Source organism: Balaenoptera musculus, chromosome X (assembly GCF_009873245.2).
Source record: "Balaenoptera musculus isolate JJ_BM4_2016_0621 chromosome X, mBalMus1.pri.v3, whole genome shotgun sequence".
NCBI lineage: Eukaryota > Metazoa > Chordata > Mammalia > Artiodactyla > Balaenopteridae > Balaenoptera > Balaenoptera musculus.
The window spans coordinates 103616526-103633516 of NC_045806.1; the positions used below are offsets into that span (position 1 = coordinate 103616526).

The 16991-nt window shown below is 37.4% G+C and overlaps 1 protein-coding gene across 8 annotated transcripts in view; it reads right to left on the bottom strand.

The window, feature by feature from the left end:
- Nucleotides 1–16336, bottom strand: part of THOC2 (THO complex 2) — a 102703-nt gene extending 86367 nt beyond the window's left edge. For 4 of the 8 annotated variants that reach the window (XM_036839257.1, XM_036839256.1, XM_036839254.1 and 1 more), the window contains exons 1-2: nt 16246–16336; nt 1897–1955 (exon numbers count right to left, since the gene is read on the bottom strand). In XM_036839257.1, coding sequence (XP_036695152.1) covers nt 1897–1955; nt 16246–16316 — 130 coding nt within the window. In that variant the 5' untranslated portion in view covers nt 16317–16336. The remainder of the gene's footprint in view (nt 1–1896; nt 1956–16245) is intronic. The other 4 variants (XM_036839251.1, XM_036839253.1, XM_036839252.1 and 1 more) reach the window with 1 other exon arrangement.
- Nucleotides 16337–16991: the final 655 nt, after the last annotated feature.

A 16991-nucleotide genomic window follows, 5' to 3' on the forward strand; every position in this document is an offset into this window, starting at 1 on the left:
GCAGATATCAGCCAAAGAGTGTTATGCGTTGAGGAAGTAGGCAAGGGCAAGCAAGAGAGAACACCTGCAATTGAGCCAATGAGGCCACACTCCTACTATTTGGGGTTTCATACGTGAATCAGAACAACCATGCAAATTAACAATAATCTGATAGTTATTAAACATCCACACAGTCCCATTTAAAACTGGAAGAGTAATCACCCTGTTACGCTATTTATAGTTTTTCTGAGAATTCTTTTTCTTATTTTATCTACTTAAGGTTTCAATCGCAAACAAGATCCAAGTTAACTGAGAAGTTAGAAACTTGTTTTAAACATAACGTGAAAAAAATAACTATCCAAATGCTTTTAAAAAGGAATCTTTTTTTACTCTCTTACATTTCTGACAGTCAACTGACTTATTCAAAAAAGAAGGCATTATATCAACCTCAGAAATCTTTATGAATGATCATGCAATTTTAAAAGCAGGATGATTGGAAAATAACTTTGGGGATTGGACTAGGAATGTTAACAAGTCTTACCCAAATGACAGAAAGAAAAATGGCTTACTCATTTGTTTAAAAATGCTTTCTATTCAGAAACCCAAACGTTCTTCAAAAAGTATATATTCTCATATTAAGGTAATATTTAATTTTTGATAAAAGTAAATTTATCTACAGAAAATTATCTAATAATTTTTTATTTAAAATAGAATATTGACTATAAATTATTTTTCCAGATTTGAAAAAAAAATGTTATGGGTTCTATCCCCAATGAAAGCTACATATGAAAATGCTTTAAACTTACTGGGCATTACTGCTTTTGTTTTTGCCCCTCCTTTTCTAAATCCATATACCTAATTTTAAATTAATGAAAGTTAAATAGCAAATCCTTTAAAATTAACATAACTAAAAATTTACACCCTGTTTAATAACATTTTACTTAATAAACCATATTTGTGATATGCAGTAGTAAACAACTCCGTTCCTTTTAATGTTTTCCATGACACTACCTTTAACAAGATCCCCAGATACCACCTAAACATAACCAGCTTTAGTAAAAACACTGAACCTCAGTTTCTGGAAGCTTCCTAGTGCAAAAAAGATCAGAATAGTTTTTTTTTTCCATGCTAGCTCTTCTCTTCTGTTTATGATTGATACCTAGCCTGTATAAGTTTTACTACAGCTAGCAACTGCTGAAATGTAGGTAAATATACCATGTTACAATTATAAAAGCCAAGCAATATTATATGACTATTATGCAGGTCAAAAGACAACCATACACAGAGATATATAGTCTTACTATAACTATAGTTTTAATCTCAATTCTAATATATTCATATAAAAGCTTTATATAATGTGAATATCTTAGACCTTTTGCTTTTATTCATAAAATTTAACAGAAAACAGGATATTTATTAATTTTGACCAAGCCAAAAATAATAGCTATGATACTTTTATTTATTTATTTTTGGGGCTGCGTTGGGTCTTTGTTGCAGCGCACGGGCTTTCTCTAGCTGTGGCAAGAGGGGGCTACTCTTCATGGGGGTGCACGGGCTTCTCATTGTGGTGGCTTCTCTTGTTGCAGAGCATGGGCTCTAGGCACGCAGGCTTCAGTAGCTACAGCACGCAGGCTCAGTAGTTGCAGCACGCGGGCCCTAGACTGTGCAGGCTTCAGTAGTTGTGGCACGTGGGCTCAGTAGTTGTGGTGCACGGGTGGTAGGGTGCGCGGGCTTCAGTAGTTGTGGCTCACGGGCTCTAGAGCGCAGGCTCAGTAGTTGTGGCGCACGGGCTTAGTTGCTCCATGGCACGTGGGATCTTCTCGGACCAGGGATCAAACCAATGCCCCCTGCATTGGCAGGAGGATTCTTAACCACTGCGCCACCAGGGAAGTCCTATGATACTTTTAAAAGTCTTACCTCTATAAGTCGAACTATCATGGCTTTTATTTTCACTGAGGATCCGGCATAAATGCAAACTAGAATAAAACAAATAATCTGTATTAATTTCTAATCCTAACATAGATAATCCTTATAGAGCAAATTATATCAACTAAAAATATCTGGAAATGTATCCGATATTTTTAAATCCATTAGTTTATAATTTAAATAAAACAAACCTATAAACCCTAATTGGTCAGAACTGGAAGATGCTAGTGAATCAAGTCATTATTTTGAAAACTGGTAAATAAAGAATGAAAATCAAGCACTTATTCTGCCTTTTGTATATGAACGAATAGTTGATAAGAAATGCCTCTGTTAGTATTTCAGCTAACAAACGAAGGAATGGTAGAATTAGAACATCATCATTTTAAGGTCCCTAATAAATTAAAGGATCTAAGCATCTATTAATGGCTGTTCACATCACAAGAGACCATCAGATATTATGTGCCTCCTGATCCTGATATACAAGAATACACCACCATCTATGAAGTTGTCTTTAAAGGGGGGGGGGCAATAACTTAAATTCAAACTGTGGGAAACTCTACAGGACAATGGCCCAGTCTCTTCAACAAATATATTACAAGGGAAAATAAAAGATGGTGTGGGATCCTCAGGGTGAAAAAGGCTTAAGAGATATATCGATCACAGTGTATGGCTCCTTACTTGGATCCTGTTTCAAATACTTTAAAAATTAACATTTATGAGCCAACTAGAATATTTTATAACTTTTTAAAAGATAGATGCTGAAATATCTACCGATGAAATATTTACTTCAAAAGTATGGGGAAATGGGTAGGGTTATAGATGAAACAAGACTGGCCAGCAGCTGATAAATATTGAAGTTGGTTGATGATTTCACTGGGGAGCTATTATATCTACTTTCTCATCTGAGACTTTTTTCCAATAACAAAGTTTAAAAACAAAAAGTTGACATTTTTTTCATAAAATTCAAAATTCAAAAAAGATACTTGTAAATATTTCTTCACTAATTTAAATACAGCAAAGGATAGATATACAGTATACAGTGAAAAGAGGTATGTTTAATTGGAATTCCAGAAAGAAGAGAGAACAGGGCAAAAGCAGTATTTGAAGAAACAATAGCCAAGAATTCAGTTTTCCAGAACTGAAGTGAAATCCATAGCTGGGCATATCATAGTAAAACTACAGAAAACCAAAGACAAAATCATTTAAGCACCTGAGGAAAAAAAGGCAATCAGTATCTTCGTGACTTCTCAACAAGAACACTTGATAGCTGGAAGATACATTCAAGGTGCTAAAACAAAGTACCTGTCAACCTAAAATTCTATACCCAAAAAACACAGTTCCAAGAAAAGACAAAATAAGGACTGAACTTCAGACTAATAAAAATTGAGTTCACATACTAAAAGAAATGCTTGAGGACATTCTTCAGGCGGGATAAAAATGATCCCAGATAGAACCTTAGAGTTGCAGCAAGAAATGAGGGGAAAAAGTGCTAAGTATATAGGTAATTCTAATTTAATATTAAATGAATAATAATAATAGTGACTTATAGTATTTAAACATGTGTACTATTAAATATATAGAGATAGATATATAAATGGAAAAACACTGAAATACATCAAGGCTAACGTGGGTTTATCCCAAATACACAAAGTTGGTTCAAATTAACTCACCACATTAAACTGACTTTTAAAATCACACAATAATTCAGGAATAGGTTCTATTCCTAATTTTCTAAAAGTCCTTTTATGCATAAAAGACATTTGACAAAATTCAACATCCATTCATTATTTTTTAAAAAGACTTTTAGAAAATCAGGAATAGAAAAAAACTTATAATTTGATAAAGTAGCAGTTCTGATAGTGTGGTTCACAAACCCCTGATCCCCAAGACACTTTCTGGAGTTCTGCAAGGTCAAAACTATATTCATAGTAATACTAAGATTTCATTTCCCTTTTTTTGCTGTAATGACATTTGCCCTAATAATTCAAAAGCAAAGGAAGGTAAGACGGTTAGCACCTTAACATTTATCAAGGCAGTAGCACCAAACTGTCTCATTGAATTCTTCATGATCAAGAAATCAAAGGAAAGAATATAGCCAGTCTCATGTAAGATGTCACCAAACTGTTTCATTATATCTTTCATGACCATTCACAAACAAAAGCCAGTTTCACTTAAGAATGTCCTTGATAGGAGTGACCTCAGCAAGATGGCAAAATAGGAAGCCCCAGGCCTTCCTTCCTCCCATAGAAACACAACTCAACAATACACATACCCAATTCCCTTTACGAGAAATTCAGAAACCAGTTAAGAGGCTCCTGCACCCCAGGCGAGGACTAAACCAGCTGCATCAAAGCTCGCAGGAAAACACAAGACACTCTTTCACCATAGTCCCTCCTTCTGGCACAACACCACACAACTGGGAGGAAACTCCCAATTCCCAAATTCTCCCTGAGGAGGGAAAGAGAAGACTGGACTATGTATACATCTAACATTCTGACGGGGGGGGGGGGGGTGGGGGGTGGGGGGGGGAGTGGGCAACAGCTTGGCAATCTCTCCCTCAAGGGAGAAAGAAGAGTGTCCAACAGCCCAGCCTTTGGGGAGGGGGGACTGCCTGAGAGACTGGTTTCTGTCTAGCCTGACTTAGGGCACTGATGGCACCCAGCATACTCTAGCTGCCTGGGAGCCACTAAGAACAAAAAGAGCTGGGTGGTGTGCTGCTGCTTCACAGGACCCATGGTACAACAGATGGACACCAGAGAATGCAAGAGAGTGCCGGTTTCTGGAAAAAGAGAAACTGGAAAATCCCTCTCATCTGCAATCTACACATGAGTCCAGAGAAGACATATCCAGAGAAAAAATTTGAGAGGCCCCCAGAATCTATAGCCAAGCTGATTGGTAAAGGCCTTTCCCTGTACTAAAGCAGTCCATAAGGACTGGGATAAGAGTGTTTTTTCAAATGCAAGGATACCAACACAAAATTACAAAGAATATAAAGAAACAGGTAAAATGGCCCAAAACAAGGAACAAAATTAGTCTCCAGAAACTGATCCTAAAGAATTGGAGTCATATGAATTATCTGACAAAGAATTTAAAATAACCATCATAAAAATGCTCAATGAGCTCAGGAAAATGATGCATGAACAAAATGAGAATTTTAACAGAAGGACAGAAAATTTTAAAAGAACCAAATTTTAGAGCTAAAGAATGTAACAACTAAACTGAAAAAGTCACTAGAGAGCATTATGGATAATTCAAGAGCATTATGGATAGTCATATACAAAAGAATGAAATTGGACACTTCTTACATCATACACAAAAATCAACTCAAAATAGATCAAATACATAAAAATAAGACCTGAAACTGTAAAACTCCTAGAGAAAAAACACAGGGGGAAAGCCTCACGACATTGGTCTTGGCAATGATTTCTTGGATATGACACCAAAAGCACAATGAAAGCAAAAACAGACAAGTGGGACATCAAACTAAAAATTGTGTGCAAAGAAACAATGAACAGAATGAAAAGGCAGGGGACTACCCTGGTGGGCCAGTGGTTAAGACTCCGTGCTTCCACTGCAGGGGGCACAGGTTCCATCCCTGGTCAAGGAACTAGGACCCTGCGTGCCGCACGGTACGGCCAAAAAAAAAAAGAATGAAAAGGCAACCTACGAAATGGAAAAAAAAATGTTTGCAAACCAGCCATGTATCTGATAAGGGGCTAATATCCAAAATATTTAAGAAACGTCTACATCTCAATAGCAAAAAAAAAAATCTGATTTAAAAATGAGCAAAGAATTTGAATAGACATTTTTCCAAAGAAGACATACCAATGGCCAATAGGTGTATGAAAAGATGCTCAACATCACTTATCATCAGAGAAATGCAAATCAAAACCACAATAAGGCATCACCTCACACTTGTAAGGGTGGTCATAATTAAAAAACCCCAAACAAACAAACAACAACAACAAAAAAACCAGAAATGACATCTGATAAAGGACTATTATCCAAAATATACGAATAACTCTTAAAACCCAACGATAAGAAAACAAACAACCCAATTTAAAAATGAGCAAAGACCTTAACTGACACCTCATAAAAGAAGATACACAGATGGCAAATAAGCATATGAAAAGATGTTCCACATCATATATCATCAGGGACATGGAAATTTAAACAATGAGATACCACTACACACCCATCAGAATGGCCAAAATCTGGAACACTGCCAACGACAGATGCTGGTGAGGATGTGGTGCAACGTAACTCTCAATCATCACTGGTGGGAATGAAAAATGGTACAGCCACACTGGAGCAGTTTGGTGGTTTCTTACAAAATTAAACATACTCTTACCTTACAATCCAGCAATCCCACTCTCCTTGATATTTACCAAAGGAGGTGAAAACTTATGTCCACACAAAAACCTGCACATGGATTTATAGCAGCTTTATTCATGACTGCCAAAACTTGGAAGCAACCAGGATATCCTTCAGTAGGTGAATGGATACATAAACTGGTACACTGACCCCATGGAATATTATTCAGCACTAAACAGAAATGAGCTATCAAGACATGAAAAGACATGGAGAAACCTTAAATGAACACTAATAAGTCAAAGAAGCCAATCTGAAAAAACTACATAGTATATGTTTCCAACTAAATGTCATTCTGGAAAAGGCAAAACTATGGAGACAGTAAAAAGTTCAATGGTTGCCAGGGGTTAGGGGGAAGCATGAATAGGCAGAGCACAGAGGATTTTTAGGGCAGTGAAAATACTCTGATACTATAATGCTGGATACACATCATTATACCTTTGTCCAAATGCATAGAATGTACAACACCGAGAGTGAACACAGAGGTAAACTTTGAATTTGGGGCAATTATGATGTATCAATGTAGGTTCATCAGTTGTTAACAAATTTAACACTCTGGTGGGGGATGTTGATATTGGGGAGGCTGTGCATGTGCGGGGGCAGGGGGTAAGGGAAATTTCTGTACCTTCCTCTCAATTTTTCTGTGAACCTTAAAACACCTGTTTAAAAAAATTAATTCTTTAAAAACCAACAGAAAATAAGCGTTAGGGAGGATATGAAGAAACTGGAAACCCTGTGCACTGCTGGTGGGAATGTAAAATGGTAAACAGTATGGAAGTTCCTCAAAAAATTAAAAATAGAACTACCATACAATCTAGCAATCCCACTTCCAGGTATTTACTCATAAGAGTTGAAAAGAGGATATCAAAGAGGTATTTGCACTCCCATGTTCACTGCAGCATTATTCACAATAGCCAAGAGATAGAAACAACCTAAATGTCCATCAACAGATGAATACATAAAGAAAACATGGTGTATACATACAATGGAACATTACTCAGGCACAAAGAAATCCTGTCATGTACTACAACATGGATGAGTCCTGAAGATAGTATGCTAAGTAAGTCAGTCACAGAAGGATAAATATGGCATGATTCCACTTAATATGAGATATCTAAAGTAATCAAGCTCATAGAAGCAAAAAGTAGAATTTCGGTGGTTGCCAGGGGCTAGGGGGAAAGAGAAATGGGAACTTGCTGTTCAATGGGTATAAAACTTCAGTCATGCAAGATGAAAAAGATCTAAAGATCTGTTGTACTACACTGTGCTTATCGTTAACAATACTGTACTGTACACTTAAAAATGTGTTAAGATTTATCTGATGTTATGTGTTTGTATCTACAGTAAAGAAAATGCCCTTAATGAAGTAGTGAAAATTATTAATTTTAATAAATCCTAGCCCTGAGAACATGCCTTTTTTAAAAATACGTATTTTTAATATTCTATGTGACAAATTGGAAAGTATACATAAAACATTTCTGTCACACACCAAAATATCATGGTTGTCTCCAGGAAAATCACCTATACGACTGTTTGTATTCTGAGTTGAACTAGCTGCTTTTTCACAGAACACCATTTTTACTTGAAAGAACTGACAAACTATGGTTATTCGGATTTGGGTCTTCGGCAGGCATTTTCTCAAAAACGAACCAAGAGAGCCAGTCACTTCAAGGAAAACAACTGAGAGTATTTGTTGCCAATGATAAAATGTAAGGTTTCAAACAAAAATTAGAATTTTGGAAAACGTTTATCTGGCACCACGGACTTGGCTAGTTCCCAATTCATAAAAACTTTCCTGATAAGTTCAGTGATGATACTAAAGAATGTGGTTTTTTTTTTTATATTATACAATGTATTGTGTCAATATTTGGAAGTGCTGCATCATTCAGTGAACCAATATTTTCCAACTGACCAATGCATGATGTTGCAAAATAATGCATGGGTAAAAGACAGATTCCAAGTAAAAGAGAGAAAATTGGATTTCAATTTAACAAAGTACAAAAAGTACACTGATATGGTTTTGGATTTGGCATTGCAACAAACCATTAAGAAACTACCACCTGACAAATTTTGACATGATATCAAAGAATATCTACAATTATCTGAAAAGGCTACTAAAATTCTCCTCCTTTTGCCAACTATTTATGTGTGAGGCTGAACTTTCTTCATATACATCAACCACAACAATATATTGCAACCCCTACTTCACAGCACACATAAAAATCAACTCCAGTTAGGTAAGACTTAAAAAGGGAGAGCAAAATAATGTTTCCAGAAAATCATAGGATAAGTTCATTAACCTGAAAATGGAGAGAAACTAGTAAACGCAAAAAAGTACTGATCAGAAAGTAAAAGATTAGTAAATTTAACTACATTAAAATGAACTTCTGCTCATCAAAAGTCACCACCATAAGAGTGGAAGTACAAGCCTAAGAATAACAAAAGATACTTGCCACACATACAATGTAACCCGCAAAGGGGACAAATACAGACTATAGAAAGAACTCCTACAAATCAATGAAAGAAATGCAAACAATCCAACAGAAAAATGAGGAAAAGATATAAAGAGGCCTTTCACAATAAACCAGAAATCCAAATGACCAATAACACAGAAAAAGACTCCTATGCTACAAATGAACGCATATGCAAAACAGACTCACAGATATAGAAAACAAACGTGTAGTTACCAAAGGGGAGAGGGACAGGGGGCAAGGGGAGGGGGAGACAACTTAGGAGTATGGGATTAACAGATACAAACTAATACATATAAAATAGATAAGCAACAATGATATACTGTATAACACAGGGAATTATAGCCATTGCCTCATAATAACCTATAAAGGAGTATAATCTGCAAAAATACTGAATCACTATGCTGTACACCCAAAACTAATATAATATTGTAAATAAACTACACTTCAATTTTAAAAATTGGGAAAAAATGCCTATGAAAATATGAGCCCCAAGAAAATAACATTAGATACATATTATATTGACCAAAATTTTACAGTCTGACAATATTAAATGTTAGCCAGGATGTGAAGGTGAACTCTCATACACTGCTGGTGGGAGTATATTTTGAAGTAGTTCGGCAGTATCTAGCAGAGCTAAAGTTAATCACAACCTAGAACCTAGCCACACATACAATGTATGTATTCTACAGTTCAGTATATATCCCACAAGAACACATGCTGTGTACACCAAGATACCTGTATAAGAATGGTTCTATTGGCACTGTTGGCAGCAGCCAAAAACTCAAAACAATAAAATTGTTCATCGGTAGCCTAAGAGATAAATTGTGGTATAGTTATACAATGGAGTATCTTTTAACTATGAAAATCAAAGAACTGCAAATACTTGCAAAAATATGAATGAATCCTAAAGACATAATGTTGAGCAAAAGCAGCCAGATACAATAGAATACACCCTCTATGATTCCATTTATATGAAATCCAAGAAGAACAAACTTAAACTTATTTGGGTAGCAAAACTGTAAATAAAAACTAGAGAAAGCCATAAATGTCAGTTACCACAGGGGAGACAAAGAGGGTGCAATCAGGAAGGGGGACTGTGTTGACTAGAGCTGGATACGAGTTACATGGGTGTGCATCTTACAGTGATTCTTTAAGCTCTACATTTAGATTTTATGCACTTTTCTGTATTTTTTTAATTTCACATTTCAGAAAAAGAAATACTCTTATTACAAGCTGTACAAAGCTCTAACAAAAAAGAAGAGAACCAATGAATGCATATGTTTCTCACTCTTTTATGTCTAGCAATGCTCTTTCCATAGTCAATAAAAAAAGTAACTTTAAAACTTACAGAATATGCTTATATATCACATCTAAGGTGAAATATGATGCCACATTACAATCATCCGCAGAGAGATTATCTACTTTGCCGATTATGCATGCCCTTGCAGTTCACCTCTCTGTGTCTTTTGATTATTTCAATACTTCACCATCAGAATGAGCAGGGTACGGTTCAATAAACTTTTCCCAGTCAACAATTCATTTGTAGGTCTCACAAAATTATTTTCAAAACCAAAGAATAAAAATACCTTGCCACTGGAGAACAATTACTAAATTAAATCTGCATAGTTTGAAAATCTCATTTAGTTATTAGTTTTTAACCAATTCCTATTAAAAGAACAAAAAAAAATTTTCAGAGAGCACCTCAGAAATGGTTAAATAAGCTGATTTAAGCTTGACCCCAAGCACTTTCATCTACTTCTCCTGAGAACCAGATAGGCCTTCCAATGTGTTAAGACAGTGGGTAAGCTTTTAATTTCTCAAAATAAGTTAAACCTACCACAAACTTATCTCAAATAAAAAAATCAATCTTCATTACATTAGGCAATACAAAAATATCTGCTTCAAGACTATCATCAGAGAATATAACCTAAAAATGTCTGACACCTAGCTCCTTTTTTGTTAAGAGTAAATATATAAGAAGGTGCATCAAGGCTGCTTCAATATTTGCTATAAAGTACTGAAACAATTCCCCCTTGTGGTTCTCACTGTCCCCAGAGGTTCGTTTCCCTTTAGAATGTAGTAGCAGGAAATACTGCATCTTTGACAGAAGAATGCAAGGGAAATCAAGTAACTCATCTTTCCCTTTGTACCCAGGCTACTAAAAAGCAAGGTCAAATATTCCTTCTTACAGTGAATGTGTTTGCTTGTTCACATTTTCAATAGCTTCATTTTCTATTTGTTTTAATAAGCTTAATGCAAATGTCTTTTGTTATAATCCTTCCAGTGGGGAGGGGGGAATGTCAGTGTTCCAAATCCCACTTAATCTAATGGTACACTCATTGTTACATAATTTTTAAAAATCACTGAAATGTAATTTCATCTTGTCAGTCACAAGGCCACAAACATATTCATTAAAGGATGCAGATGATAATGTCATCATGAACTATTAATAAGCATCTCAAAGATTTGCTCAAATTGTGTAAGGAATCACTGATGGGTTATTATGATAAGGCTTGTATAGCAGATACTTTTATTTCCCTAGTATAAAACACTTCTGCCTTAGTTGTTGGAGGAAACTAAAAACAATCACTAAGAATTTTCCCCCAATCGGTAGATTTGTCCCGGCTCTTCCCCTAAGTAATTCACTAACAGAAGTATCCTTAAGTATCCTAAGTACCTGTTTCTGAATGTTGCATGTCTTACTACACCTCTTACACAGTTTTAGTTCTCTATCCTAAATTTTAAAGGGAGGAAAACAAAACTACCTCCAACAGTTGCCCATTTTAATGTGGTTTTTAAAATAATCAAATATTCTGCCTCGGTACAAATTCAAATGATTATTTTAGTCCTTTAATAACCTCCAAATAATTGAGTTTACCATTTTTTCCACTTTTATAACAGTTTGGTGCTACTGTGGAGATGCTATCTCAGGCCCCTGAGAACAAAGAATATACTTTCTGTCAAATATCTGTGAAACTTAAACTGAATGAAATGTCTTAAGTTCTTCCAAGAACTTAATGTTATTTTGCAAATACTCTTTAACATGAGTATTTGGCTTTCCATCTTACTTGGTCCTATTTTCCAGTAAAAAAAAGAAACACAACACAAGCCTGCACTACTTGATTATGTTCAACATCTCAAAGTTGGCTCTACATATAAAAAATTGATGTCAATATGTGCTTCAATTAATTCTTAAAAACAAAACAACAGAAAAGGCTAAATTTTGTTAAGCAAGTGCTACCTCTGTTATCATTGATAGAAGAGAGACATAACCCACAAAAATGAATATTGGGACATGTAGTTTTATCTTGAAAGATGCATTTAAGAAAATGAAAATATGCACTTATGAGGAGGAAAGGGAACAAGAAATCTTAAAAAAGACAACAGAAGTTCCTGCACACAAGTACATTAATAGCACTCACTCTACCTTAATTAAAAAATAATTTAATTTTTCTAACAAACAAAGAAAGCAGTAGCCTGGAAAAATGTCCTGATACTGCTACAACATTTTCTGAAGAATGAATTTCTCTTACCAGGGAAATAAGACCAAGACTCATGAACACAGGTCAAATAAGAAAACAAATGCCAAATGAAAAGTAAGACATAAAGAAATGGTTTCAGATAAAGCTTCAGCTGAACTTAGAGCACCTTTTGAAGAAAAAAAAAAGACTTAAATACTAACACTAAAGTTTCTTAGAATGATTATTTGCTATAAACTCCCTCCTCCAACTTCCCTCCAAAAAATTCAGGACAGACAACATTTAATGAACATCCAAATGTACTTCCATAAGTTCTGGAATATGTCAAGTCATCTAGTAGCAGAAGAAGAAAAAGAATGGCAACCAAAACATTTGGCGATTAAATTTTAAAACTTTATTATAACTACCAATAATTAATAAGGTAACACCCAACAAAAATTTCTAATTGATGTATAATTTTTTTAAAGAAAGAATTAAGTTCTTCAAACAGACAAATAGATGATATTCAACAAATATAAGTATTTCAAAATTAAACTAAGTATTGACATGAGGCTAACATCTTCCGATTAAGAGCTTGGAATATAAATCCTCCATTAAGGTTGCTTGTGACACAAAGAAATGCTGAGCTCACTGTGTTAATCATGTCTACTAAAACCAAAATTCTCCCCTGGATCTACCAGTACATGCAAGTTTATTAGCTTAATCATGGCAAACCCTATGCTAATATGAAATCATCAAGAAACTAAAGCTCTAATTCCAAAATTAAAGTGATTAAATCCTTATCTTGCATATGCCGCAGAATTTCTAAGAGTTTGCATTAAGATGTGAAACTCTGAAGAGCAGATCTAAGTGTTACTGGAAAGGACAATTATGTTTTGGTAGTCCTCCTCTGTCCTTTTGCTATCTCTTGGAAAAGATCATTTTAAGAGTTCTGTAACTTACCATTAAAAACGTAATCAGTATCTCTGGAAACAATAGGTTAGCTAAGTATGTGATGGACCATTCAGATAGGCAAAATATAGTTTTTCTTTTCTCCCTAGTTACTTAACAAAATTTATTCTTCAAAGCCAAGACTTTCCATCTTGATAGACAGTTGCTTTTCATGAGGCACAATTAAGAATTTGCCCTCTCAAAGGTACAAAGTATCCCATACGTTGCATATGTTCACTATGCTGCTGAAGTTGACTACAACTCCCAGAATACAGACTTGCACTGCTAAGAAGAGACAGACAAGAAATGAACTAATACCTCATGAAACATATCATGCATTTTTTTAAAAAGGTAACTTTCAGTCAAGTTAAAGCTCATCTGCTAATTTATCTCATTAAAAAGGAAAAATCCACCCAAGATATAATTTTAAATACTGGTCATATCTTAAAAGCCAAATATATAAATGGATTCATTAATAATTTGGTGGCACATTATTTTTTTTAACATTTCCAGTTGCTGGCTTGTATTTTAAGAAGCTGTTTTTCAGACAAAAGAAAGGATTTTTTGTAATATATTTATAATACCATTTTTTTCTAATAAAATGAAAATGCTAACTCTATCTTTAGCAAGATACAAAAATTCCAAAGTTAGACTATATGCAACAAAGTTTTCAAAGAGGGAAAAGAGGTCCAATAAATGAAGACTAAGCACTGGATGGTGATTTGTTTGACTATTTCATACAACTAACAACTATTTAAACTATTTCATTATTGTCACACAACTCTCTTCATGTAACAGAACAGAGTTATAAAACTGACTAAACTGATCTGGATCTACTATAGTTCAAACTACATTCCACAAGCCATGCAATAACTACATAAACATAAGTCCTAATAGCAGTTTTGAAGCAGCTCTTCAAACACAGGAATTATGATGGGTAGCATGGATCATGTAAATACACATAAAGTGAATCCAAAATTCCATTTTGACTAGGTATTTCGACCTCCTACATGACTTTTTCTCCAACCCCTGCCAGTCAGAAGCCAAGCAGAATTTCCTAGCCCGAATACCACTCATTCTAAGGTGGGAGTCATAGTAAAACTGTCAAAAACAGTTAGCTGGAAGGAAGAAGCTGAGCAATCTACAGATGACAATCTCTAAATAACTAAGTTGGCTTTAAAAGTAAACAAAACAACAGTGAACTGATTTATCCGTTTTGGGGGGTTATCCTAATCTAATATAGATGAAAATGATGGTTTGCTTTGGTAACTTCCCATCCTGCCTTCCCTGCACACAAGAGACTGAATAGCTATTTGTTAACTAGCACGTACAAGGATTTGGAAAATGTTCCTAACAGTTAAAAATGAATGCTTATCAAACAGACTTCTCTGTCAGTTAACAAAATAAGCTCTCTAAGCATATGCTAGAAAGGCTATGGGGGGTGGGGGGAGGACGGGGACGGGAGGGTTGAACCAAAAGAAACGTGAGACAGTCCCCACTCTTCAAGGGTCTCTCAATTCGTTAGAGTACAAGAGTATACATGAAAGAGTCAGACGAATTAATTGCTAACCTGAGTGGTACAGACTTTAAGTGCAAGAGCTGTCCAAAGAAGTTTAAATATCTAAAGATTGGAATAATAATATTACTTTTAATAGCTATCACTTGAGTACTTACTATAAGGCAAGTGCTTTACAGGCGTTATTTAGTCTTCACAACAATGCTTTGAGTACTTATTATTCCCAATTTACTCAAGGGGAAACGGTCAAAGTGGTTAAGGAACTTACCCAAGGTCACTCGGCTAGTTAAGTGGCTAAAACTGCCGCTTACCCAGGCAATCCAATGCTAGCGCTCACACTAAGACTTCATAAAGCAGTGCGAGCGCGGCAGGGGGGTGGGGAGGGCCATATAGGCTGGCGCTATTGCACGCGCAAGATCGGGCAACGCATTCCCCGCGTGCCGTTCCAAGTAACGAAGTTTCAAAGATCCGTATCTTTCGCACCAGCAACCGTAAACTGACTACGGGGGTCGGCGCGCGACCACGGCAAAAACGGCTAACAGGAGTTAATCTCATACAGGGCTGAGCTTTAACTAATAAAGCGATTCAGAGAAAGAAATTCGCAATAAGTTATTTGTTTTAAAATCTGGGGTTTGTTCCGCCGCTTAAACGAATTTTCCCCCCGAGACAGGGAGAGCTGAAATTCGGGGCAAGGAAACCGCGGTTATGGCAAATTACTGTTTTCTGTATTACTGAAAGAAAAAAAAAAAAAACACCCAAGTTTTGGGACTACAGGAAACGCGTTATTCTAGGTACACGAGAACCTTGGAGAGTTGCCAAAATTAGTTACAGTCTCAGGACAAAATGGGGTTTAGGAAACATTTAATGACGAAAGTTGATTCCAACCCAAAAAGGCTCTCTAAGGTGAAAAGACGGAGCAAAGAAATGCCGGTAGGTCTTCGGGGAAAGCGGCAATCCTTGCTACACTTCGCCCACGGGCAGCGGCGCCGCGCGAGGCCGGGACAGTCCGAGAGACCGCTCCCGGGGAGGACGAGAGGTGCCAAGCGGGGTTCTTCCCGACGCCCCGGGCTTCGCGGCGGCGGGCGGAGAGGAGGGGAGGGAGTCCGGGACGGTTCGGACTTCGGGCAGAGGAGGCGCCGGGCTCCAAACTGCGGAGTCGAACGGGTGCAGAGTAAAGAAATGGGACAGACTGAAAGTCCGAACCCTCCCGGCGCGGCCCCGTAAAGAGAAAGGAGCCAAGTGAGCTCAAGCGAAGAGGGGGACAAAAAGACAAGGAACGAAAGCGCAGGGACCCGTAGGAACAAAACGGGAGTTCTGCTAAGAGGCTAAAGAAAGACAAGCTCCGGCGGGCAGCGGGGCTTTCTGGGAAGTCGGGGAAGGCAGGAGGTTGGCGGCGATTACCAGCACCTCTCCTCCCCGAGTTCAAAACTCCTAGCCAACCATCCACACCCGCCACCGGGATGGGGGAGGGGATACCTCTTCCCCCCCACCATCTCCCCTCAGACATGAGAGCAAGGCTGACGCCCGAGCCCAGCTCGGCCGTGCGCCCGCCTCCAGCCCGGACACTCACAATTCGCCTCTCCCTGATTTCTCCCAGTTCTTTATCCACTCTACGGGAACCACGACAGCTGCGTCCGCCATCTTCCCCACACTAGTAGCAGAAGCCCGGATGTGTAGCACGCGAGCGAGGGGTCAAAGGGGAGCACCGCCCACGGGGAATGCCGGGAGTCGCGAGTTCGGTTTTCGATTTCCCGCCCCACTTTCCACCCCACCCTGCGGAAGCCCGAGGCCCTGTCGCCAACCAAGTGGCTGGGACCCGTGGGTCCCGTCGCAGAGTGACTACGCCGCCCGACCCCTCTGCAAACCTTGCCCCCCCCCTCCCTTTAGAACAGGAAAAATGCCATCCCCAGGCCAACTCGTAGCCTTTATCTTCTTCCGTAGCATCTACTCCAGACCACTAATTCAAAACTGTGTTTTTTAAAGCACCTAATATGTGCTAGACACTGGGGACAGAGAAATAATAAGCCATAATGCCTACCCTCAACGAGCTCAGTCCGTGGGGAAGACAAACATATAAGCAGATCAATTACAATACACCCCGCTAACAGCTGAGATCAAAGAAATTAATTGGGGAAGAGGCAGCCGATTACTGTGTGCCAGGCATTCTGCCAATCCGAAGGATACAGTCTTAGGAGAAAGATAAATCGGCCCTGGGAAACACTTGCAACCATCAGGGCTGACAGCTACCGTGTCTGCGGCTGTCATTGTAACCTTAGGCAAAACTAGGGGGCGCAAGTACGAAGAGAAACGAGTTGT